Source organism: Mixophyes fleayi, chromosome 9 (assembly GCF_038048845.1).
Source record: "Mixophyes fleayi isolate aMixFle1 chromosome 9, aMixFle1.hap1, whole genome shotgun sequence".
Taxonomy (NCBI): domain Eukaryota; kingdom Metazoa; phylum Chordata; class Amphibia; order Anura; family Limnodynastidae; genus Mixophyes; species Mixophyes fleayi.
Genome location: NC_134410.1, coordinates 31,822,277 through 31,846,515, shown reverse-complemented (window position 1 = coordinate 31,846,515; position 24,239 = coordinate 31,822,277). Strand labels below are relative to the sequence as shown.

Here is a 24,239-nt window from a genome sequence, read left to right as displayed (position 1 = left end):
TTGTTTTTAACGCTGCGTTTAAAAAATTGAAACGATTTGCATGGATTTCAACATGCAATCGCGGCCATTTCTACTTAATGCAGCATTTAACAATCGTGGTATTCGATTTGAAATCCGATAACGCCGGCACCGGCGTTATCCGTAGGTGTAAGCAAATTTTTAGAGGAGTTGAGGGGAGGGTTTAACGTGGTCATCTAGAATAAAAAAAAATGCATTGGCATAGATTTGTATTGTACTACACAACCTTCTACTTTATAATATCTGCATACAGCAATTTTTTGTACTATTACCTTTTATTACTATACTGTTATCAATACCATCACAAAACACATTGGTACATACATATTAGTACATGCATATATGTAAGTGGTAATTGTATTAATTTTTTAAACATTTTTAATTTTCTTTACATTACATGATTTCAATAGTTTTCTTATTTGTTAAATTTTTTGCACAGCCGTGAGAGGTGCGAGATAAAACTGCTGATGTGACAGTTTACCGCGCCACGTTAAAAAATAATTGAATAGCTTATAGCGCTTCTCCCTCCCTATACTTTCGATGGATCATCTACTTGTCCGTGATGGGACCGTCTTCGCTAACAAAACGGTCGTTATAAATAGATTTAAATAACGGGTAAAGTTAACACGCTCCAGAATGAGTAAAAACCGCGTTAAAATCACTTACCGTGGTGGTCAAAAAAAATAAAAAATAAGGCTGAAAATTGAATTTCCCCCCCTTGGAACAAATGTTCCAATACTTTCAAATTCAAGACCGAAGCGAACTACAGGGCGATTCAAAAGTCGCAGTACACCCTTTTATGTCAAAAACTCTACAGGAATTGGGCCGATTGGCTGATTTCAAGATGGCGCCCATGTTTGGTACATACCGTAAAAGATAGACCACGTCACCCATACCTTACTGGAGTATTCAGGTTTCCCAATTTCCTGTAGAATTTTTGAAATAAAAGGGTGTACTGCGACTTTTGAATCACCCTGTACATCAGTTTGTAAATATTATGTTGTATGTATAAACTTTCTGTTTTATTAGTGTAACTCCGTTTATTTTTTTGGGGTAGTCTAGAATATTACTGGTAATGTCTTCAGTGGTTTGGCTCATGTTGAAGCGTAAAAGCAGGGGCAGACTGTGCTGGGGTGCAGGGTGGCATCTCTCCTCTGGGCTGGTCTCTAGGCCTCCTGCATTATTTTTCCTTTAAAATGTTTGTAGTCTGCTGCTGAGTCGACTCTTTCCCACCAGGGCTATAATTTACCAGCCTTCTCCTACTTGAGATTACTGCTGTCTGTGATCTGATCAGTTTAAGGAACATTAGCACAAGGTTAGAAGACTCAGGCTGGCATCTTTATAGCAATGTCAGGATCTGTAGCAATTGAAGTATATGAAGACTAGAAAACGTTGTACATCCATTCTTCTATTTCTGTATAAGAACACTTTCATGTACTAGGTCAGTGTTTGCTAACCTGTGATACTCCAGGTGTTGTGAAACTACAAGTCCCAGCATACCCTTCCAGCAATAAGCTGCTATGTATTGGCAAAAGCATGCTGGGACTTGTAGTTTCACAACACCTGGAGTGTCACAGGTTAGCCAACACTGTACTAGGTAATGCTTCATATTAGAAGAGAAGTATGACTAAAACTATTTTGAAACTTCCAGCATATTAAAGATTGTTCTTTATACTTGAATTCTGGAGCCAGTCAGTGAAATCTAGGGGCCTAAGAAGATGTTCATCCAATGACGTTTATAGAAGTTACTCATGGGACTTGCTCTCAATTAATGGGTTATCCGTTTTAATAGCACAGTTGTGTTGCATAATCATGTTAATTGTTTATATTTTACAAAACTGGGATTTTAGGTCTTGTTTGATTGGTTGAACATCCCTGTTTCTATAGTGTATTGAAATCCTACCTGGAAGAGAAGTTGATTAAAGACTTCTTAAGCGGGACCGGATGTATAGATGGGATGCCATAATATTCATTGCTGGTACCTAAGCGTTTGTAGTATGTTTGATAGGAGATGAGGGATTCTGCCTTGCCACAGCATGGGGAGCACTACAAGCACAGTTTGTAACACTTTTGTATACAGGATTGTGTAAGCATTTATTACATATTCATCTCATAATGTCTTGACTAAACCTATCCAAAGGGAAAAAGGTTAATGTGCCTCAAGAATGTGTTTGTGTGAAGAAAACACTTAAGTATGTTGCATAATAAAATATAGTTTTGTTTTTTTTGTTGATTGCTAGTTTATAACATACTGGTTCAGCTCGGTCATTTTTTGATCTCTCAGGATTTAAGGTTGTATGGTTCATGTCTGTAATAACACCTCGTATTACACAAATATTTACTGCACACCGCATTTCTGACACCACTGTCGTAGTAGATCATGTCTGCTTGTGTTTACAATTCCTAAGTAAACCCATTTCTCATGGATGTATATTCTGGGTGTTTTAGAGATAAATGAAAACCGATCAATGCATTATAAAGGAAACAATGGTGACTATAGACTAAACCAGAGTAAGTTTAACAACTACTTTCAGAAAATAAGCTGCGATAGGGTGATAGCTATTCTAGTCTTGCATTGACAGGGAATTCAGAAGAAGAGAGCTGCCTTTCGTAAAAAGTTCATTTTTTAAAATTTTTTTTTTTTAAGTAGCACAAATACACTAATAGGAAAAAACAACAATTATAAAACACTTTCCCTTGTGACCATTTTTTTTTTTTTTTTTTTTTTTTATATCGGCATACAAATATGTGTTTTACTACACCAAAACAATCTTAACAACTATGATGTACTCTATTCCCTCTTTATACCACCGCCTTGTGATAATTGGGGAAAAACATGGTTTTCATCATGAAAAGGGTAACGCAGAATTTATTAAAACATTGATATTAGCAGTGTACGAATGTAGGCACAATGGGGATTTCTTGTCATATCTAATAATTACCTTTTTTGTAAGCATTGTAATTTAATATATTTTTATTATCTTTTTTTGTTTTGTTTTTTTATAGACCTCTCCAAAAACAGTTTTACAGAGATCCCACACGATGTTTGCCTGTTTGCACCACTTGAAACCTTAAATTTATATCACAACTGCATTAAGTGCATTCCAGAGACAATTAAACATCTTCAAATGTTAACATATTTAAATATCAGGTATGTTGGGCTTTTTTTTTTTTTTTTTTTTTTTACCAGAATGTAAAAGGTTTGCTTTTCAGTTTTATTTTACTTTTCTTGTAACCTATTACAGAACTCCCCAAAATCCATGGACCCTTGGTTCTGGGCTGCGGGTAGCGCCCAGCCGTTCAGGGTCACCCTGTACCTCTTCTGTTTTGCCTGGGAGAGGGGGGGGGGGTGTCTCAATATGGTGTTGAGGTCACTGATGAAGCTGTAAGGCACCAAATCAGAATTAATCAGCTGCTCTCTGATAGACTGTCAATCACATACAGAACTGCAGAGTTCTTAGTTTCATGAGTGTGACCTGATCATAGCTTAACACCACAGCAGGCTTGTTTCTGCTGCCTCTGGGAGCCATCTCACAGGCAGATGGGTCATTTTTCTTGAAAATTGCAGATGCCTAAGTTGTGATTCTGACTCCTAACTGTTGGAGAAATTTATTAAGCCCTGCCTATTGCACAGCTTGATTTTAGTATTGAAAGAGTATTTAGCAGTGTACCTAAACAAAGCAGAAAGGGGTATAAATCTCCTATAGTATTGATGCCTCATTTAGATGCAGCATAAACTGTGATGGATTTTGTTGCGGTAGTGATATGTGCAGCAGTACACAGCTTCATATCCAGTACTGCTGTCACACTGCTGGAGATCAGGCAAATTTAGGCCCAGAGAAGTCAGAGCAAACAAAGTACATTATTATTGGTTATTTGGGCCCTTCTTAAGTGATTTCTGATTAGTTGCCTTATTTCACTGAAGGAGCAGCAATCTGCGGTATTAACCACTGAGGGCATGTATTCACCTGTAACTTTACACAGTTCCTGATTGCCAAATTGCTATGACCGTTTGCAAATAGGAATTGTTCTAGTCTGTCTACCGCTGTGATACATTCAGTCTGGGGTGAAACAATTCTATTGAGAACTGCAGTGCAGTGGAGTCATTTGTCAATTAAAATGTTCTCAACCCATTTAAATCCTTAGCTATTAACAGGCATTAGTTGAAAAGTTATTTGTATTGTATGCTGTAGCATAGTTTGTAGAAGACCTTGTTCTATGAGTGTGTATAACAAACTGTGCACATCATAATAAACCAGGTTTTAGGGTTCCTAACCTGTGCTCCATTAGAGGTCTGGTGGTTGTGGAAGCTGCTTGAAACAAAATGACATTTAGTGTGTGTGTGTGTGTGTGTGTGTGCTGCCAGGGACTGTACTACAACATTGTGTCCCAAAAATCTAAGCAGTTTGTTTGAGCCAGGTACTCCCCATGCATTTTATAATGGAACCTTATTGAAATGTTGCAGAATCGGGCAGTTCCTACTTATTGAGCACATGTGAAAGGTGGATGTGGGCACAAGAAACTCATGTTTCTTTTGCAAAACACAACATATAAAAAACTATTGAAAAGTTTTTAAAAATCAACCCTTACAGATGTTTGTGTTTATACTTCTGTAATTGTTAATGTATATGAAGTTCTATAGTTCTCTTTCAAGTATTCTATAAATGCTGAAATCAGATTGGCTTGAAAAATCTGTGTGTGGGCTGAGAGATCTTAAGACTTGGCCACGATAATAACACTTGTTTCATATTTCCTCTTTTCAGTCGAAATCTTCTATCAACATTGCCAAAATATCTTTTTGACTTGCCCCTGAAAGTGTTGGTCGTTAGTAACAATAAACTGGTTTCCATTCCTGAAGAGGTTGGAAAATTAAGACATTTAATGGAATTGGTATGTCAACTATTTTTATGCAATTTATTTGTTTTTGCATGAAACTTTTTGTATCTTTATATATTTTTATTTTTATTTTCCATTTTTTTTTTTTTTTTTTTTAAATTCTCCATTCTTAGGATGTTAGCTGCAATGAAATACAAGTTCTTCCTTCACAAGTAGGAAAACTCCATTCACTTAGAGAAATTAATTTGAGAAGAAATAATCTCCAGGTCTTGCCAGATGGTAAGTTTCCATGTGATATAAGAGCATTTCCTGTAAGTTATGTTCCGTGACCTCTCAGTGAACGGACTATATCAATAGTTAATGATGTTTAGTAACTCCTACAGCAAAGTACTTTTCAAAATCCTGAACTTCACCGGCGTTGGAGGGGATGAAACCTTGTCCACAATATTTTGTTTTTTAATTGCATAAAAATATGGTGGGACTTAGAATAATGCTTATATTTCAGAACCGTTTCCATTTAGTGAGTAGTGTATTAATAACCCCAAGGGGGAAACTAATGTAGCCATGTAAATAATAATATAACATGCAAACCAGATCAGACACCCAACTTCAAAAATATAGGACAGGCATTTTATTGACTCTCGACATAGTGTAGCCAAAAATAAGTGGTTTAGAAAATATCCAATGTTCCAGGGACATAAATTTTAAGCAAAGCCTAGGTAGAGAGGTTTTGGATATGATCATCGGAAGCTGGAAAAATTGGGGATATTTATAAGTAGTGGCTCTGCTGGTATTCTGTCTTTTGGTTCTTAAAATGCTACAGTGTGTTACAGCTATATGATTTCCTCTGTATCCACCCTTTCACATGTTTGTATAGGATTAGCCATTTTTTTGTGGGAAACATAAATATTGATGAGTAGTAAGGAGTCTCTCACTGGTCTCCAGGGAAAAGCCCTGTGACTATTACACTGTAGTGTGCTAGGTTTCCGCACAGGCTCCCTAAAGGTCACATGACAGTGTCACATGATCTTCAGCTCACACAATGTGCAATTTCAATAATTAAGGCTTTATTGCAGTTTAGATCTATTTTTTCAGGGGTGGTATGTGTGTGATGATGATTAAAGTGATTAATTAAAAAATAAAGCAAAAAAATAAAAAAAACCTTCACGGATGGTAGATTTTAACATGCTTGCCAAATTTAACATGGGTGGTGTTTTTAAGAGTCATATAATGGAATTAATACAATTTTTAATGTGGTTTTGTGCAGAGAATATGTAAATTAAGGTGGTTGTATAACATGGTTGAATTAAACGGTACTTTCGTTTGCATCCGTTAAGGAATTCCCTTTGCAACAGGGTGTTTTTTGTGAACTGAAAAATGGATGGGTACATTTTGTGGCTTGTGTCTTTTGCTGAATTGCTTCTTATTGAACTTTGAAAAGATCTATACATCTGCTTTTTTTTTTCCCTCTCTAGCGTTGTCTTCACTTCCTTTGGTAAAATTGGATTTTTCATGTAATAAAATTACGGAGATCCCAGTAAGTTATAGGAAGCTGCGCAGTCTTGAAGCATTAGTACTGGATAATAATCCTATGCAGTTACCTCCAGCACAGGTAGGTGAGCAAGCGGAAATGGATTACTTTATAAAATAGCACTCATTTCAGCATAGAATTAACATTGGAAATGTGATATTTTTATTGTAACCGTGCATGCACAGAACCCATGTGATTTTATGAGTAGGATCCTGCTCAGCACTTCTACGCTTGTTGTGCGATAATGATACTGAATACATGAAAAGGCCATATACTCTTCTGATATGCTTTTCATATGTGTTTGGTGTGCTGAGAAAGCTTCTTTTAATTGGATTGACTGAAGTCCTGCAACTCTTCCTTTGACCACCTTTGCATACTGAGGCGTGTGTAACATACTCTCTCTTTGAAACAACAAAGTTCCTATATCCAACTTGTCTGTTTCACACAGCAAAGGAAGTACGGTAATTAATTTCTCTTTTATTTGTTTGCATTTATTTTTTTCCTTTTATGTGTTTGCTGTTTGTGCCACTGTTTTATTTTATTGGTATAAAAATCAAGCCTCTTTTTTTTTTTTTAAACTCTTTTTATTTATGCAAAAAACAGAAGTTCCACATAGCAGATAATAACAGAAAAGAAAAACATTTGAACATAAGGGCCAAAACATGTCAATTGAGAAATGAGAAGAAAATCAAGAAAATGACATATTGTTACACAAATTCCTAAACATAAGAAGAAGCAGTAAGTTAACCCATGGAAAGGAAATAGGCTGACCCAACCAAGGATGTTGGAAGACTCAACTGCCATGTAGCCATGTAACTCTATGTTGATGCTGCTTTTATTTTTTAGAGAGAGAAATAGAGGAGAAAAAGAGGAGGAAGGGGGGGGGGGGGGTAGGACCTGGTAAGAGCTTCTGAAGAAATAGCCTTTTAGGTAGCGGGCAAATTTGCTTGATGAAAAGAGTAGCAAAAATTCCACACCTTGTTGAAATTTATAATTTTGTTGTGGAGAAGGCTGCTGATGTATTCCATAGAGGCCATGTACCACACACGAGAGACTACACTTTGGAGGCTGGGTGAATGAAGGGACTTCCATTCCTTCGCTATCTGTAGGCGAGTAAAATCAAGCCTATTTTTAATAGACTACATTTTTTTGCAATAGTCTTTTCCAGTACCATATGTTTTTTTACACTATAAAATACCTGCTAAGTTTGTTTACTCGATCCCATTTGTATACAAATGCATTTGGAATTAGGCCCAAATACAACCAGATCTGTTCTCCGCGGCAGAGCAGCCATATGAATGTGTTTTTATCTTTGTTTTTTTTGTTTGGACCTAAATGACCAACTGAATTGAAAGGAGTTTGGAAACCTTAACCATTTCCATATTGGCGGTTTCCATCAATGTGATCGGTCAAGACACTGTGTTTTGTTGGGAATAACTATTTGAAAATGTTTGGGCTTTTTTTCTAGACCTAATGGGGCTTTTAATTATATATTCCATTTCATCTGGCTTGGTACCGAGGGATTGCCGTATAGCAGGTGCCTTTGTTTAAAAAGGGAATAAGATCACAACCAGGGAATTATAGACCTGTAAGCCTGACATCAATAGTAGGGAAACTACTGGAAGGTACATTAAGGGATAGTATTCAGGATTACTTGATGCGCAATAAGATTATTAGTGGGAATCGGCATGGAATTGTGAGGGATAGGTCATGTTAAACTAATCTAACTAGTTTATGTGAGGAAGTTGGTGGTAACTTAAACCATGGTAGTACAGTAGATGTGGTGTACTTAGATTTTGCAAAGGCCTTTGATACAGTGCCACACAAGGTTGGTTTACAAAATAAGGGAACTGGGTCTAGGAAACATTTGTACTTGGATTAAAAACTGGTTGGAGAATAGGAGACGAGAGTTGTGATATATGGAACATTTTGTTATTGGTCCGCGCTAGGGCCACTTTCTTTTTTTTATTTTATTTATTTTTAATATATTTTAAACCATCACAAAGGTCATTAATAGAGAGCAAAGTTTCCGTTTTTGTCGATGACACCAAACTTTGTAAGATAATTCAGATCAAGACGTAGTTTTTCTACAGAGGCACTTGAGTAAACTGGAGGAGTGTGCAGCCAAATGTAAGATGAAGTTTAACATAGATAAATGTAAGGTTATACATTTAGGGATCAAAAACAAGCATGCAGTCTACAAATTAAATGGGACAAATTTAGGGGAATCTAAAATGGAAAAGGATTTGGGAGTGCTCGTAGACAGTAGATTTGGCAATAGTGCTCAATGTCAAGCAGCAGCTGCAGGGGCCAGTAAATTATTGGCATGCATAAAAAGGGGCATAGGTGCAGGAGAAGACGGTGTAATTTTGCCACTATATAAATTGTTGGTAAGACCATCTTGAATACAGAGTACAGTTCTGGGCACCACTATATAAAAAAAGACATTTTATAACTGGAAAGGGTTCAGAGAAGGGCGACAAAATCAATAGAGTAAGGAGTTATGAGGAAAGGTTATTCAATTTAGGCATGTGTACTTTAGAAAAGAGGCATCTAAGAGAGGTTATGATTACTATGTACAAATACATTAAGGGTTAATACAGAGAACTTTTCATGGAAAATTTTTACCCCAAGCACTGTACACAGTACATGCGGTCACCCCCTATGGTTAGAGGAGAGGAAATTTCCCAACCAGCAAAGGAAGGGGTTCTTTACAGTAAGGGCAGTCAAGGTATGGGATTCACTGCCAGGGAAGGTTGTGAGGGCAGATTCAATCGATATGTTTAAGAAAGGGTTAGACATATTTTAGCGGTAAAGGGTATCCAGGGTTACGACCGCTAGTTAAAATGAAGGACAGTAGTGAATCCAGGGAGAACTAGGACTGCGATATTGGGTCAGGAGGGATTTTTCCCGATTGAAATAGATTGGCAGCTGCTTTATCTGGATCAATTTCAAATATAAGCGAGGGATCACAGGAGATCTAAAATAGGCTGATCTTGGTGGACTTTTTTTTTCAACCTCTTCAACTATGTTACTATTTGCTGTCATAATTGATAAATATCTTTGGTTATAATATATGGAAAACAATTTCCTGTCACTTAGCAGCAATTATAAAATTAAACCCACAGATTACAAAGTATAGTATTCTATGATTACAGAAATACAAAATGTTTTTTTGTTGGAATTACGAAATTGAGATAGTGTATGTTAGTGATAATAAAGTAAATATAATTTGTTTCCCAATTTTAGTCTGTTGACATGCTATAAGATGATCTTGGATATCATGGAAACCATTGACTATAGGCCCTGTGAACTTTGCTTCCTGTAGGGAACCACCAATGATGACCTCAGCATCATCACCTGGGTCTGGCAGTCCCTGGAACAGAGTGATTTCAGAGATTGCTCTGTCTTTGTGCTCAGGAAGTTATCAGTATCTGAGCCGGGCTTGTCTGTCAGTGTCCATGATTAAGAGCCTGCTCTGAGAGCGCTGTAGGCATGTGAAATGTACAATTGCTGTGATCTGAAAGAAGGGGCCTACAGACATATGCATTTTTATGTTTATGGCACTTGGAACATTAAAGGATACGCGTTTTAGGTTTTAGTGGGTAGCTTGGTGTACGAAGTTTGTGCATTATTGAATAGTAAAATGTTAGATCATATTGACTATTTAATTTTGCTGATTAGAATATACACAGCTCTTATGAATTGTTTCCAATGCTTCTGCTTGCAGATATGCTTTCTTTATATAAGAAAAGGACAGAAGGGGAAACTATTCCATATTTATTAGGCATACATAGCATATAATTTGGTCACTTACGTCTGAAAAAGGGCAAAGTTGCACTCTAAAATGTTGTGCTGTATATGATGTCTGCTTGATAAACATGGGATGGTTTCTTTAATGCAGTAGAAGGGGAGCCTCTGGACCGGTCATCTTCCTATGGGTTTTAACAGCTTATAGGGTCCCATGATTGTTTTGAGAGCTCCCCCAAGAAGATGGACAAATGTAAACGTTCTTTATATATAATAACGCACCTGCAGTCGCTGTTTATCATTAACTTTTCTCTGAGAAAATGTTAACTGAGCACAAAGCATAAAATACACTAAATTCAAACTGCCTCTTTCAAACCATGCTGCTGTATACAAGGGGCAACACAATGTTTGCGTTTGCTGACTGCATACAAATGTCTGGTCGGACTTACCAAAGCGCTTTGTGACCTTTGAGAAGTCACTCTGGGCGTCTGTCCCAGGCACCAAAATTAAATTGTATGCTTGAATGGGCAGGGAAGCAGTATCTGATAAATGACATTATATGCACTGTATATAAAATGTACATAGATTATAATTAAAGCTATAAGTCAAATATGGTTTGTGTATTTGTTTAGTATTCATTTACCAGCGTGCCCCCATCCTCCCCCTTTATTTGATACAGATTTGCCTGAAGGGGAAGGTGCACATATTTAAGTTTCTGAATATTCATGCTTGCTGCAGGACAGAGAAGAAGCCAGATTCTCTCGACTTGCCCTCATTAGTGAAAAGAATCCCTTCCCAACCTCTCACAGACAGGTATTTCATGATATATGGTTTTACATGTTGGTGAACATCGCAGATACAGATAATTTTACCTAAATCGGATACTTTAACAAGACATTGGTATCCTGTCAGCCATTACAATGCCAGTGTCTACATTCATGACCAGAACATACATATCTGCCGAAATAATTGTAGCTTGAAGCATACAAATTGCCACATCTATGTTTGCATTAATGTTCTGTTCAGTCTTCTTAAACACCAGTGCTATTAAAGTACTAATAGAAGATGAGTCGTAATTCAGATCTGTCCTTCTTAATAAACCTCATCTGCTAGAATCATAGTTTCTGTCTTGGTGTTGGAAAGTGCATGGATACAGTATCTTAATGTGGTGTTGGAGTCATGGTTATTAAATCCCTTCATTCATTCACACAAACCCAAAATGTGTCTAGGGGACTGTTCTAAATAAGTTGGATGTGTTAACTTCATTTCATATATAGGTGCATTTTACAAAAGAGCATTTCTGCATCTGGAGCCTCACATAACTGCTCTGCTTTTGGGGAAGCCTGTTTCTTCCCATCTCTAATTTAGTCTGTGGCTTCATGCTTACCTCACATCATGATTATGGCTCGGCCACATCCAGCTCTGTCTTCACTTACATAATCGTATGAGGGGACTGGTCACAGCCTCCCACAAGATCAAAACAATCACGTATGTATTCTGTACAACAGTGAGCAGAACTATGTAGCACAAGTTATTGTCCTGTTATAATGCATTAGCACTACAAAGCAAACCTAATGAATTGCTAGAAATATGTAAAAAAAAAAACAACTAAGTGTAGCTGCTAAAAAAAAAATAAAAAATTACTTTCACGTTTACTTTGATCAATATTTAAAGTGTGTTGATGGCAAAAGATGACATGGATGAAAAGATACTTTTTAAACCGAGCATAATTGCACCGACATTCACTGTGATTGAGGAATTTTTCTTTTTACATATATATGATTCACATAAGAATGGGCAGGTCAACCATGTGACTAAATGATTTCTGAGGAAAGTGCTGAGCGTATGGAAACATGCAACTAAGATGTGAATGGTTTCAATATTGAACTTGTCAATCTGTGCTGCTGTCTTATGTTTACTGAATTGGAGATTGTTATCGTATCAATAGTGGTTTTTTTTCTAGAGGTTTTCTTATGTTTTAAACCCAGTGGGAACATTACAACATGTTGGAAATCATAGCACAAATCGGCAGATCTTGTGGAGGCTGTGGGACCAGTTCACCTGTAGAATTATGTTAGTGAGGACAGGGCTTGATATGAGCACGAGAATCGAGGCTGACCAGAAGCTACAGACTGGCAGTTTGGGGAGTGGGAAAGCGGAGTCTACAAACAGGCCATAGTAGTGATATGAGGCTCCTGTCACATGGTTTCATAGAGGTGCATTTCCCATGTCAGAGTTCATACATTCAACTTCATGACTTCTAGCATGTTGAGTCTGTTGTCGTCTTTTTTAATATCTGCATGGAAGCTACAGGCCTTGGATGACTGATATCATTAGGAAAAGGTGAAAACAAATTCAGTCTTGGAAAATAGTTAAAAAAACAAAAACACTTTTTTGTATTAAATATCATTATAGAAGAAGGTGTATTTTCTATGTATTGTTGAATCTAAGGGATGGGTACACTGCAAAAGTCTGGTCAGTTGAATTGTGGACAAAAGCTTGTATATTTCTATTGTTTATTAGCAAGTAGTAAAGTGCCTGACCTGTCTGTCTGTCCTTCAACTCCGGTAGACGTTTCCCGGCAGTTGGACCTTTTGTCTCTTTATCTGTCACAATCATTTCCGTGATTTAATGCTTTTTTTTTTGGTTTCGTTGCAGCATTGAAGATTTTTATCCAAGTAAAAATCATGGCCCTGACTCTGGGATTGGCAGTGACAATGGAGATAAACGTCTGTCAACGACTGAAGTGAGCTTCTATAGTATATGACATCAAGGCCCCTAAACCTCAATGCAATTTATTTTATACTATAAAAAGTGTATCTAAGCAGATTCACATACACTATTCCTAGGCTGTGACAGGTTAATATACCAGATATTGTATTTACAATTACTGTGCAGCTATTAACTAGCTTCCTTTCCTTTTTTTTCTTTTTCTTAGTGAGCTGTGTCTGCTCTCTGTGTCCTTAAATAAACTTAGACAGGAATTCTTCTATGCATAGGGAAAACTGTTCTCAGCAGTCCAAACTTGATCTAAAATCTGTTCAGTTATATATGTAAAGACTTTAGGAATTGATCATATTTGTTAGTGTTAGTGCTAGATTTTATGTAGAAAATTATTTGTATGTTGGTTTATGTCCTTTCAGCAGTTAATGCTTTATTTACAGCCACTCGTTAAAGAACAAAACAAAATATCTGATTTTTATAATTCCTTAATTTTAACATTATTTTTTTAAATGCTCATTAAGGCCTAGTGACTAATGGCAGCCTGCAGTGGCTTATTTTTCTGTCTAGATCTGCAAAGGTGTCTCCATCCAATAGCTTAATTTGACACAACTTTTTAGCGCACTTAATGAAAATTTACTGTGTGACTGTTTTTTGTCACTTGTCCTGCAATAAAAGTACCCAGGAAGGAAACCAAATATAAAGGTAAAGGGGATTTCTTGAACAAGAGCCCACATGTCCAAATTTACAGAGGGGAAAACTGAACTGTAATATGAGGAAGCATTTCTTCCCATGAAATATTGCATTCATGTAAGCACAAACTGAAAGCTTGTGTAAGATAAAGTGTTCAAACCTGTCGAGGTTTGCCTACATACAATACAATCCAAAGGAGGAGAAAAAGAATAATGACCTAAACAAGCACTCCAGGTACATATGAGTAGTGGATTAATACATATTATTTTTATTGGTATGCATTAAAAATGGTACGTATAGATGTACCAAACAGATAAAAAAGCGAAATATAAAAAAGATTGTAGTGTTGAAAAATATAGAGTTTAAAAATAAGTTGACCCTGTGGTGGATCAGAGTTTATAATATTTCCAAAAGGAAAATCACTGATATGGGATCTCTTGTGGGAATATACAACACAAATTAGTCCATAAGTATCAAGATAGAGTGGCAGAGGTTAAACATATTCTGCCTAGTAACAGCGTGTCACTTATATAACCCTCAATATTTAGTGTTGTGTATAGTGTAAACTGTAGATGGCAGTATTTGCCTAATATATTCCCCACGTATAGAGATTACCATATATCTTAACAAGTATTAGAGATTCATAAGGCACGAGCCCTATCTAATATATCAAGAGGTTGCCAAGTATCTAATGGCTAATATTCTCATTTATATGCACCTACTTAGGCTAATGAATAGTAGCTCTAAGAGTAACTAGGTAACTCGTGTTTAATAGGTAATCTCTATACCATTGGTCTCCTCATCAAAGCGCTAAGTCGCTAATAATATGTTCCCATATAGTATTTAATTGATCTGCTGTACTGGGATGGCGAATATGATAGCGCTAATGGAATGTTTATGGAGGAATCTGAATATCCGTTTATTAGTCTGTATTAGCGGCAGAACGCAGCGGTCGGCTCCACCTACTTCCGGGTCTGACGTCACTCGACTCGCCTACACCAAGCAATGAGCAAATAAGGAAAGGTAGCACATAGGAAAAAGCCAGTATAACATAAATTTTTATATTGAATTTCATTAAGAAGCCTAAGAATCACATCAGTCGACTTTTGGCCCAAAGACCTGTTCTTTATCAAGGCTGTGGCACGTGAGGATACATTAGTTGATATATTCACGGAGCAGTCTCCCAGAAAAAGTGGTGATGCAGGGGTAGAGTTGGGAGGTGGTACATGACACATGTCAGTGCATTGGTTCATTTAAAGGGAAGCCCTCTACTCTGAATGTATGCATACACTTCTGGGCTTTGTTCTAAAATATGCCATGCCCAAAGCATTGTAGTGTATATGTAGTTATGGTAACCGCATTTTGCACTGAATGAGGAAACGCTGGTCCTCTATGTTTTGAGGAGTATTAGAGATATACACACTCTGAAAGAGCTGTTGATTTTAATGGGAGATAGAAAAGGTTAAGTGAGGGCTGCATACTTACTAAATGTATTCTGAATTGGTGGAGATCAGATTTTGTATGAGTAAGTGGTCTGATATACTTTTTATACGGAACCAGTGCCCCCATGATTATATAATGAATGAATATTTAATGATTCTGTTACCCCAGTGACCTTACTCTGTCTTGGTAACAAGTTTTTGTGCACTCCGGTGAGTTGTCAGTGACCCATGCTTCTCTCTCCTTCACAGCCATCAGATGACGATACAATCAGCCTTCACTCTCAGGTATCGGAGTCAAGAGACCAAGCACTGAAAAATGACAATCACTTAGTAGGGAATAAATTGGATTCCCATAAAGGTAACCTTTTTTTTATTCACTCACATTAATACAACATTTTTGGTGACAAAACACTACTTCCTATAATATCATAATGAGATTTATACGGATTAATTCCCAGGATTGTGTTATCACAAATTAATATTTTTTTCGGTTATCGAACTTGAAATAGGTGACTGTTTTTTATTGTATTAGTTGGTGAATATGTTTAATGGAACATATGCATGCGTGAAATAATATATGTTATTTATTTCTTAACAAAGCAGGTCATGATCAGGAGATATATGACTATGACCCCAGTGCTGATGATACCGTCCTATCTGATCATGGTGATGTTTTGCTTACTGGTCCCTTTGTTTCTTATATTAAGGTAACCCTCAGTACAAAAGTAAACATCTGTGTTTTCTGCATTGTAAAATGTGTATATAAGTTTTGTCCTTCTTTAAGGAACGAGGAAAACTAAGCGACAAATCTGTGACGGTTGAAGAGCATGAAGAATGGGAAGAGGAGCAAAGGTACTGTTGCTGGGGGAATTCTTGGTTTAGACCAGCTTTCTGCAGGGCTCATTCACATCTAGTTACTTAGACGTTCACACCACGTATCCCCAATTCAAGTCAATTATTACTGGTTAATATATTTCCTTTTGAGATATCGGTCAGTGACCAAATTGAAAACAAATGTTTTCTGGATTAAAGTTGCTATGAGGTTTTCTATTTTGCGATGGTTGTTCACTAGTTAATGCATGTGATATTTTCTATTTTGATTCTCTAACATTTATTTAGTTGCCCTTTTATAGAGCACAGTCCTTTTAAATAACTGCAGCATTATAGAATGCACTGCATTCTGTACCTTTAGTGTATCGTATCCTACTTTAAATGTAGTCATCCTATTGTGTAAGCAGTGTTCTCCCCGGCACCTATTGCTGAGTGTTCCACCCGGCTGTTTTTACTAGCCACCCGGCTCTTGAAGCCCAACAGAGTCCTATTATAATAGAATAAACTATTGTTTCTCCTATCAAAACAGACACTAATGTGACCAATCCTGGCAGGTGCTGGTAATAACCTCCAACATTTTCATTATTATTGCCAAGTAGAACATCTGCCCCCACCTGACTGCTTCTTACTGGCACCCGGCTGGCAACATTTTCTGAGGAGAACACTGTTAAGTGATCTTCCCTTATCGGTATGTCCGGTATTATAGCAGTCGATGAGCTCTGCTGGCATGTGATCTGTAGCATAACCCGCAGCACTATGGCAACTATTATAATCGGACAACGCTAATCATGTTAAAACCTGTTGGAAATAATACGCTGATGTTCCTTTTATGGACTATTACTATGCAGGAATCACATGCGCTTTTAGCAATGCCCTTATTGATCTTTAACTGTCATATCAGGCTTCAGAAAGAGCAGCTGTTGGTGGAAGAGGAAGAAGAGGATGAACTAAAAGAAGTTACAGATCTGAGGAAAATAGCAGCACAGTTATTACAGCAAGAAAAGCACAACAGGTAATTGTGTGTAATATACCAAAAATAACTAAAGTATAACATCATTTACAGTCTTCTATTCTCTTAGACATATTTATATAGTTCACTGTGCCCTATACTATAAAGTTTGCTGACCAATATAAAAGCCCTGGACCTGCGGTTATTCTGTGGTCACAGAGCTAGAAGGGGAGCTTTAAACTTACTATGTTTTCCTTCCTATAACTGAGTTTGTGAGTGATCTAATATAACACTAACAACCTTGGCACTAGCGTTTTTCCACTCTTAGGAATTTTTCCAGCATTAGTTTCGATCAACAATGTTCATATTGGTTAAACCTATGCAGTGTAATATCAAGTACGAATGTGTTAAAGCATTCTTGTTAGGCACCTGTCACAGAAGTGTCCCTGGCAGCTGAGAAAACAGGCATTGGTCTGGGTAACCTGTAATAACAATTTTATACTTTTCTCTCATCATTTGCAGCATATTGTGCACATAACCGATGCACTTCTGCCTTTTATACTCTGCAATTGTATGAGCATGTGTCCGCTGCACTTAGCATGTGGTGCTGAAAATCTGTTTAAAGACATTAATTATTTAACCTGACTATGTTTTATTTTTCCTCTCTATTGTCATTCTGACATTTAATCTTAATCTGTCTCTTCTCTTTCCTTTCCTGGCGAACTAACAACTATTCACTTTCCGGTCTATCTTCTACTTCTTTCTTCCATCTTTGGGTTTGGTTGGTTGGCTTGAATTATGTCTACAGACGGAGGCCATTAAGTTATAGAACTTCATTCAGTGAAAAGCTCTTCCAGAGGACAAGAGCCGCTGGACGGGCATCAAGGTATCCCGTTTCAGACATTTATTAGGGCTTTTGACATGAAAATAGGTTCAACCGATGTGGGTGTTTCCCCTCGAGCATATTTTAGTATAAAACACATTAAATGTAATTGTATGTTATCTAAAATGGCACTCATTGGTCCATAATGTTTGTTTTAGTAATATGCATTACCATGCGTGTTGATCTACACATCTCATTCAGTCTGGCATTCAGTGTGTACTAAAAGTATTAAAGTGGACCGATCGGCTGAACTCAAACTGCATTGTATACATCATACATTGCTAGTATGTACATTATGCTCCCTTATATTGCTCTGAACCCAGATTAAATATTGACTGCGGCTTTAAAGTGCATTTTTCATTTTTGAGTTGATCGAGCTTTCCCCTAGCTCCAAGTTGATTATATTCATTTTTGATTTGGTGCGTTAATAAGGTCATAGTTCAAAACTATTGCAGTAGTGCAATATGCGATAGGAATCTGAGCACTAAAAGTATAGAGCCGTTATCAGGACTTTTGAACCCTGTGCCAGTGTGTGGTCATTGTGGTCAAGCCACTGCTGTTATACACGTGCTCTACACATAATTTAATATGGCATGGAGACCCAGAGTTTGAGTTGCGACATGCAGGCTAGGAACCACTAGTTCTAGTCTTTCTGTGATTTCCAGTTAGAATATTAATGCACAGGCCTGCACCATCCACGCTATTGTCCAGTCTCGTCGATCTCAAAGGAGCTTTCATATATCTAGTGTCCTCTTAATGAAGCACATACGTTAAACTTTTTCAAAATGAAGATATTTAGATTCATTGTACTATTAAATTTCAAATTTGTTTCACTACATTCAAATATAATCTCTCTAACAGCAGGTGTGTGAGGTAGTGCAGTATTGTATAGTGATCTGTATGTGTGTTTTTTCCTAACTATGACTGTACTGTATTTTTTGGATTCGTATTAAAAATGAAATGACTTAATTGCATATGTCTCCTGCTGCTGCACTCATTCATGCACATAGCTGCACTCATCTTTTGTTAATTACAACTACAGGATTGCTCTCTTTGACAGCCTCTTTAAAAATATATGGTTTTAACACAAACTGTTTTTACAGCTTGTTCTGATGCTCAGTAAATGTAAATCCCCTATATGATGAATTGTGAACACCCTTTAGGATGTGAACCCTTTGTTAAGCTCTATTAACATTGTGGACACATTCATATAATTGCTTCAACTAAGCCATGAGTTTAGGGACACGCTTTTTTTTTCGTTTATATGGTGTAGGGATGTCCCGCTTTTTCCCATCGATGTTCTAAAGAGCGCTTTAGGGAGTCCGTATACAGTGTCTCTGGTAGACAGCAGGATTCAGTAATCCCTGTCGGCAGACAGCCTCTGGGTACTTTTACATACATTGAACAAGGGGAGGATGTAAAACCTCCGGTGAGCACACCCTGATCTCCTTTAGCGTTTATATTGGTCAACTTTGACATTGCACGTTATCGAGGGCATATACTACAGGAGAAAAAACCCCCATCACCTGTATTCCCATGTCCTTGCTAATAGCACAATATTGAAACTACCCACACATTGGCAGTGAGAAATTATAATGTACTTTTATTGTTTGACATTAAATATGGATTTACTCCGCACCTCATCTTTTTATTCATCAATTTTCTTTTTTTCTTCTCCAGGACTCAGTTTTATTTTTTTGTGCTTTAATTGCTCTGTTCGATACATTTTTATCCACAAACCAATATTGTCATTTTATTTTTTACGTTATTTATGTAGTGATTTACAGATATTGTTTAATCACTCCCTGCCCCAGTGTGGTTTACAATCTCTATTCCCTATCACAGTGAAAAACACTGGAGGAAACCAGAAACCTAAATCAAATTAGATTGTACAAGTTGCAAGAGAACATTGCCAGTTCATTAAAGTGTTCTTTCAAGATGGAAAATACTTTTTAATCCTACCTGTCGTAATTAAGCAAACTGTAATCTTGCCTTCCAGTCCTGGGACATAAAGCAAGTCTTGCATCGCAATGTCAGTCGCTTACTCTTACTGCGCTAGTGTACTTTGGAATTATTATTAGTTAGGACGCAATTAAGTTAATGCCGATGGTAAATCCTGGTGCCTAATTCCATTCTGAGTGTCCACTTAGGGAAACTGTTTTATTTTATACACATCCAAGGCCAGCTACAGCTCCACCCTTGATTCACTTCTGAAATAATACTTCAGAGGGGGCTTCTGGGCGTGCTTTTTATAAAACATCTTCCGTGTACTGGGCGCATTTTAAAATAAGCTTCTTGATTTGTTTACAGATTTCTTAACCACGCTACTTCAGGAAGCACAAAAGACCGACCAAAGCAGAGCAAGGGATCAGAAAAATGGTACTTTTATCACTTTTTTTTTTTCCCCTCACACTGAAAATCTTCAAGTAATTTAATGAAAACAAATATTTAAACATTCAAAATTGTAACAAGGTGCAGCATTTCAGGTTACTATACTTAATAGGTTTATTAGTACAGTAAGGAGTAAAAGTATTACGTGTGATACTGCACTAATCTGAGACCTTCACCAGTAGGTTCTTAAATTAGCCTTGAAAGTTGGAAGTGGGGTAAGGTATCCCAGAGCCCCATTGCAGAAAATGTTTGGGCCTTCATTCTAATACCACAGAAATAAATAGTTTTTCAAAATTAAGTCCTAAGGTCCAGTAACATGGCCGGTACATGGAGATAATGCAAGTGAGGGTCAGTTGGGAATCAACAACCTTTTGTAGCTCGTCTTTCATCACCATTTATTTATATAGCGCCACTGATTCCGCAGAGCTGTACAGAGAACTCATTCACATCAGTCCCTGCCCCATTGGGGCTTACAGTCTAAATACCAGTATGTTTTTAGAGTGTGGGAGGAAACCGGAATACCCGGAGGAAACCCACGCAAACACGGGGAGAACATACAAACTCCACACAGATAAGGCCATGGTTGGGAATTGAACGCAAGACCCCAGCGCTGTGAGGCAGAAGTGCTAACCACTTAACCACCGTGCTGCCCCAATGGACAGGAACCATTCTTAGACTACTGCAATGCCTGTTGGCTTGCACTCCATTCTCATTTACATTCCGTGGCAAAGGAGTTGTAGAGGGGATCTATTTGCATGTAATTTTCTCTTTTGAATTCTACAATGTTTATTCTGTTGCACTGACTGCAAACATGGTAGTCTGTTCTTGTTCCAATCAATTTCTCTTTATAATTGTGCTACTTGCGGTGACCTGAATGTGAGCAATAATTGTCTTTTAAAGGTTATGCAAGAATCTTAAAGCTTTTCAATCATGAGTCTGCATTAAGTGTATCTGGAAGAGATTGTAATGGTTCACAATATAAGAACAGTTCTCAGGATATGCATTAGTATCTAGTATTCTTACACAGAACTCACCATTCTGTACTGTGCAATAAACACACATTTCACCTGTGGATTTAAATATTAAACATAGATGTGGCGCTAGTGATCCAATTCATCAATCTCGGATAAAAGAAAACAATAATCCATATCAAAGCAAATAAGAGGGAGTGCAACCTCTTCCACCGGAGACTTACAAGTTCTGTATTCCTCTGTTGATAGAATAAATGTATAGTGTGTCTACAACGATCTTCTCAATCAAACGGTGGAGCACCTCTTTCTCCCGTTGTATCACGATGTGACATTAAAAAAAATCCCAAAACTGATCATAATGCAGACTTACAAAAAATCAACAAAGCCACATATATTTATAAGGTTTTTTTTATGTCACATCGTGATACTACGGGAGAAAGAGGTGCTCCCCTTTTGATTGAGAAGATTGTTGTAGAGACTCTATACATTTATTCTATCAACGGAGGAATACAGAACTTTGTATTCTATCAATGGAGGAATGCAAAACTTGGAAGTCTCCTTTTGGAAGAGGTTTTCCAACCTCTTATTTGCTTTGATTTGGATTATTGTTGAGAAATTTTCTTATCTGAGATTGATGAATTGGATCACTAGCGCCACACCTTTGTTTAATATTTAAATCCATGTTGTTCAGCTTGTGGATGAGAGTCCAATAGGAGACCTTACATGTTGTATAGGCTAAACTGGCAGTTTTATTGTCCAGATAGGTTGTCTTAGACCCTACAGGGCAAAAATTTGACAGTGATACTAAATTCATAACAGAATTCTGTCGGGCAGTACAGAATGCTGCCCACTGATGACGTCTTCGTCTGCGTTCTGCCATTGGCCAACAGGAGCCAAATGTTCCAAGTGACTGGTTTGCAGCAAGTGTGACCAGCTTAAGAAAACAGTCCAGAGATCAGACGAGACTCCTATAGAGAAGTATCCCTTTCCCTGTTTGTTCTGACCATTAAACCACCCCATAACTCTATATAATTTTTATATAACTTGTTTAGAAGACTTTTAGTTTTGTGTGTATGTACATAGCCATGCTGTGTAAGGGAACAGATATTAAACAGTAATGTGAGTTCATATAAAACCATTCATATTCTATATGTAATGTGTTTGTATTCTCCTTTCAGTGGACCTGCAGGAGATCATTCACAATTGTCAACCTGTAATTGGCAGGTAAGAAATATATCCTTTATGGTGAATTGGGGGCAAGTGATGTATACGTTAGATGTTGGATTCTGTAGAGGGATTATAGGCACTTGATTAGTGCTGCAGCTTTTGACAGATTAAATGTTAAAATTTCCCTGTCTGGTAGCATTAGGGGTGGAACACCCTGCCTGTTCTGTAGAAAGTACTGACAGATGTGGCTGAACTATTAGAGATTCTTTTAAAGTGATTTGTTTATGTAGTCACACATTTGGTCATAATGTTTGTTGATATTCTGGAGAATTAAATAGAAATGGGCACTAAGGACCAATATATAACAGTGCAATTCTGGGCCGCAGCTCTCCGAAAATAGGGATCTGTACCCAATGTCTATAACACAAAAGAATATAACCAGGAAAGCACTGGAACCAGATGAAAAAAATGCAAAACAATTTAATGCTATTAAAATATATATACATACATACAAAATATCACTTTGTACTATCATGAAATACACTTAAAAAAATAATTAAAATCTATAATTTTGTTGCATAGGCTCAAATAGAAATAGAAATGATCAGGGATCTAGACATATAGTATTGCAATGTTTTTCCTATATTAGCTACAGCAGTAGGTTCATACAGAGTAATGTATAGAGAAATACTCATAAAAATAGATACAATTTTGAGCAATACTATAAATAATGATATAGCACAATGGTCTTAAAATCACTGCTCCTCCAATGAATATTTCCAAACAAGATTTCGAAATAAATGACTCCTTATTGGTAATAAGAGTTGTTAATGCAGCATTTTCTGGTTATATTCTTTTTTTTGTTTCTTTTATGCCTGTCTCGTAAAAATAAAAAATCTTTTGTTATTATATTTTTTACTAGCGTGACTTTATTGTGAATTTGGCCCAATATGTGTAGGCTTGGGAATGGAGTTTAATGTATCTTTTAAATGGGCTAAACTTGTTTGGCAAATAATGCAAGTAACCAAAGGTAGGGGCAAAGACACTACAGACTGCATATTTTTTTGGGGCAAAGTTAAGAGTGGTTAGATTTGAGGCCTGATAATGATTTGGAGAGGCTGTAGGCAAGGTGACATAACTATGCTTCTTTCATCTTGTGTCTTCATTCTGTGATCTGATCCAGGGTATATTGTGTGTGTATATATAATCTGTGGAGGGCAGGACTGTATTCTAATTCTAGACTTAACAGTTTTCATGTTCTCTGTTTGTTGCGGTCATAATAATCCTTATTGGGAAGCTGTTAAGTTTTATCGATCATTAACCTGGACTCCGTTTCCTACGAGTAAATGGATAAATGACGGTCACCGTAATGTACATAAGAAGGCCTCATGCTGTGTTTTGAAACACTCAATAACCCGCTACGTGCAGGGAGACCTGCGGACATAGATGTTAGGTGGTGTTTTTGTTTGTTTTACGCAGTTTTCTTTTGTGCAAAAGGAATGAAAATTGCAAGGATGCAGATGAGCCCTATAAGTAGATGTCACTTAGTCTCTCACGCTCATATTGTGTTGCCTACCTGTACAGGAAGGAGAAAAGGATCGGATTAATGAGCAAGGATGGTCAGCAGCAGAGTATGCAGTCTGGCAAACAGAGGAGAGACGGAGGTCTAAGCAGACTAGGAAAGAGTATTTCAAGGTAACAAGGTTCATTGATCTGTAAATGCTGTATAACTGATCTGCCCAAATTTATCCAAGAGCTAGGAGCCGGCACAAAATTTAAGAGCCAGCAAGGAAAACATTTGCGATTTGTTTTAAATAAATAAATAGGCATATTATGCCAAATATACATATTAAATATCTCGAGTATCCTGTATTATCATCCATGCTAATGTCCAACACTAGACCATCCTGTGCCCTGATATTGTTTCACGATTATTATATTAGTTCTGCCACTTGCCACAATATACCAGTGCCCCACATATTAAGCCGTACCAGTGCTCCTGTCAGGGGCGGATCTAGACTTTATGGTTAGGGGGGGGCGAATTTGCATAATAACG

At 37.2% G+C, this 24,239-nt stretch overlaps 1 protein-coding gene across 6 annotated transcripts in view; it reads left to right on the top strand.

Annotated features, from left to right (window-relative positions):
* The window catches only part of LRCH2 (leucine rich repeats and calponin homology domain containing 2), a 79,712-nt gene that overhangs the window by 14,224 nt on the left and 41,249 nt on the right, over positions 1-24,239 (top strand). For 2 of the 6 annotated variants that reach the window (XM_075187210.1, XM_075187208.1), the window contains exons 2-15: positions 3,025-3,169; positions 4,782-4,908; positions 5,028-5,133; positions 6,330-6,466; positions 10,815-10,948; positions 12,794-12,881; positions 15,241-15,349; positions 15,592-15,698; positions 15,776-15,843; positions 16,724-16,834; positions 17,580-17,657; positions 19,965-20,033; positions 22,195-22,240; positions 23,768-23,878. In XM_075187210.1, coding sequence (XP_075043311.1) covers positions 3,025-3,169; positions 4,782-4,908; positions 5,028-5,133; positions 6,330-6,466; positions 10,815-10,948; positions 12,794-12,881; positions 15,241-15,349; positions 15,592-15,698; positions 15,776-15,843; positions 16,724-16,834; positions 17,580-17,657; positions 19,965-20,033; positions 22,195-22,240; positions 23,768-23,878 — 1,436 coding nt within the window. The remainder of the gene's footprint in view (positions 1-3,024; positions 3,170-4,781; positions 4,909-5,027; positions 5,134-6,329; positions 6,467-10,814; positions 10,949-12,793; positions 12,882-15,240; positions 15,350-15,591; positions 15,699-15,775; positions 15,844-16,723; positions 16,835-17,579; positions 17,658-19,964; positions 20,034-22,194; positions 22,241-23,767; positions 23,879-24,239) is intronic. The other 4 variants (XM_075187213.1, XM_075187212.1, XM_075187209.1 and 1 more) reach the window with 3 other exon arrangements.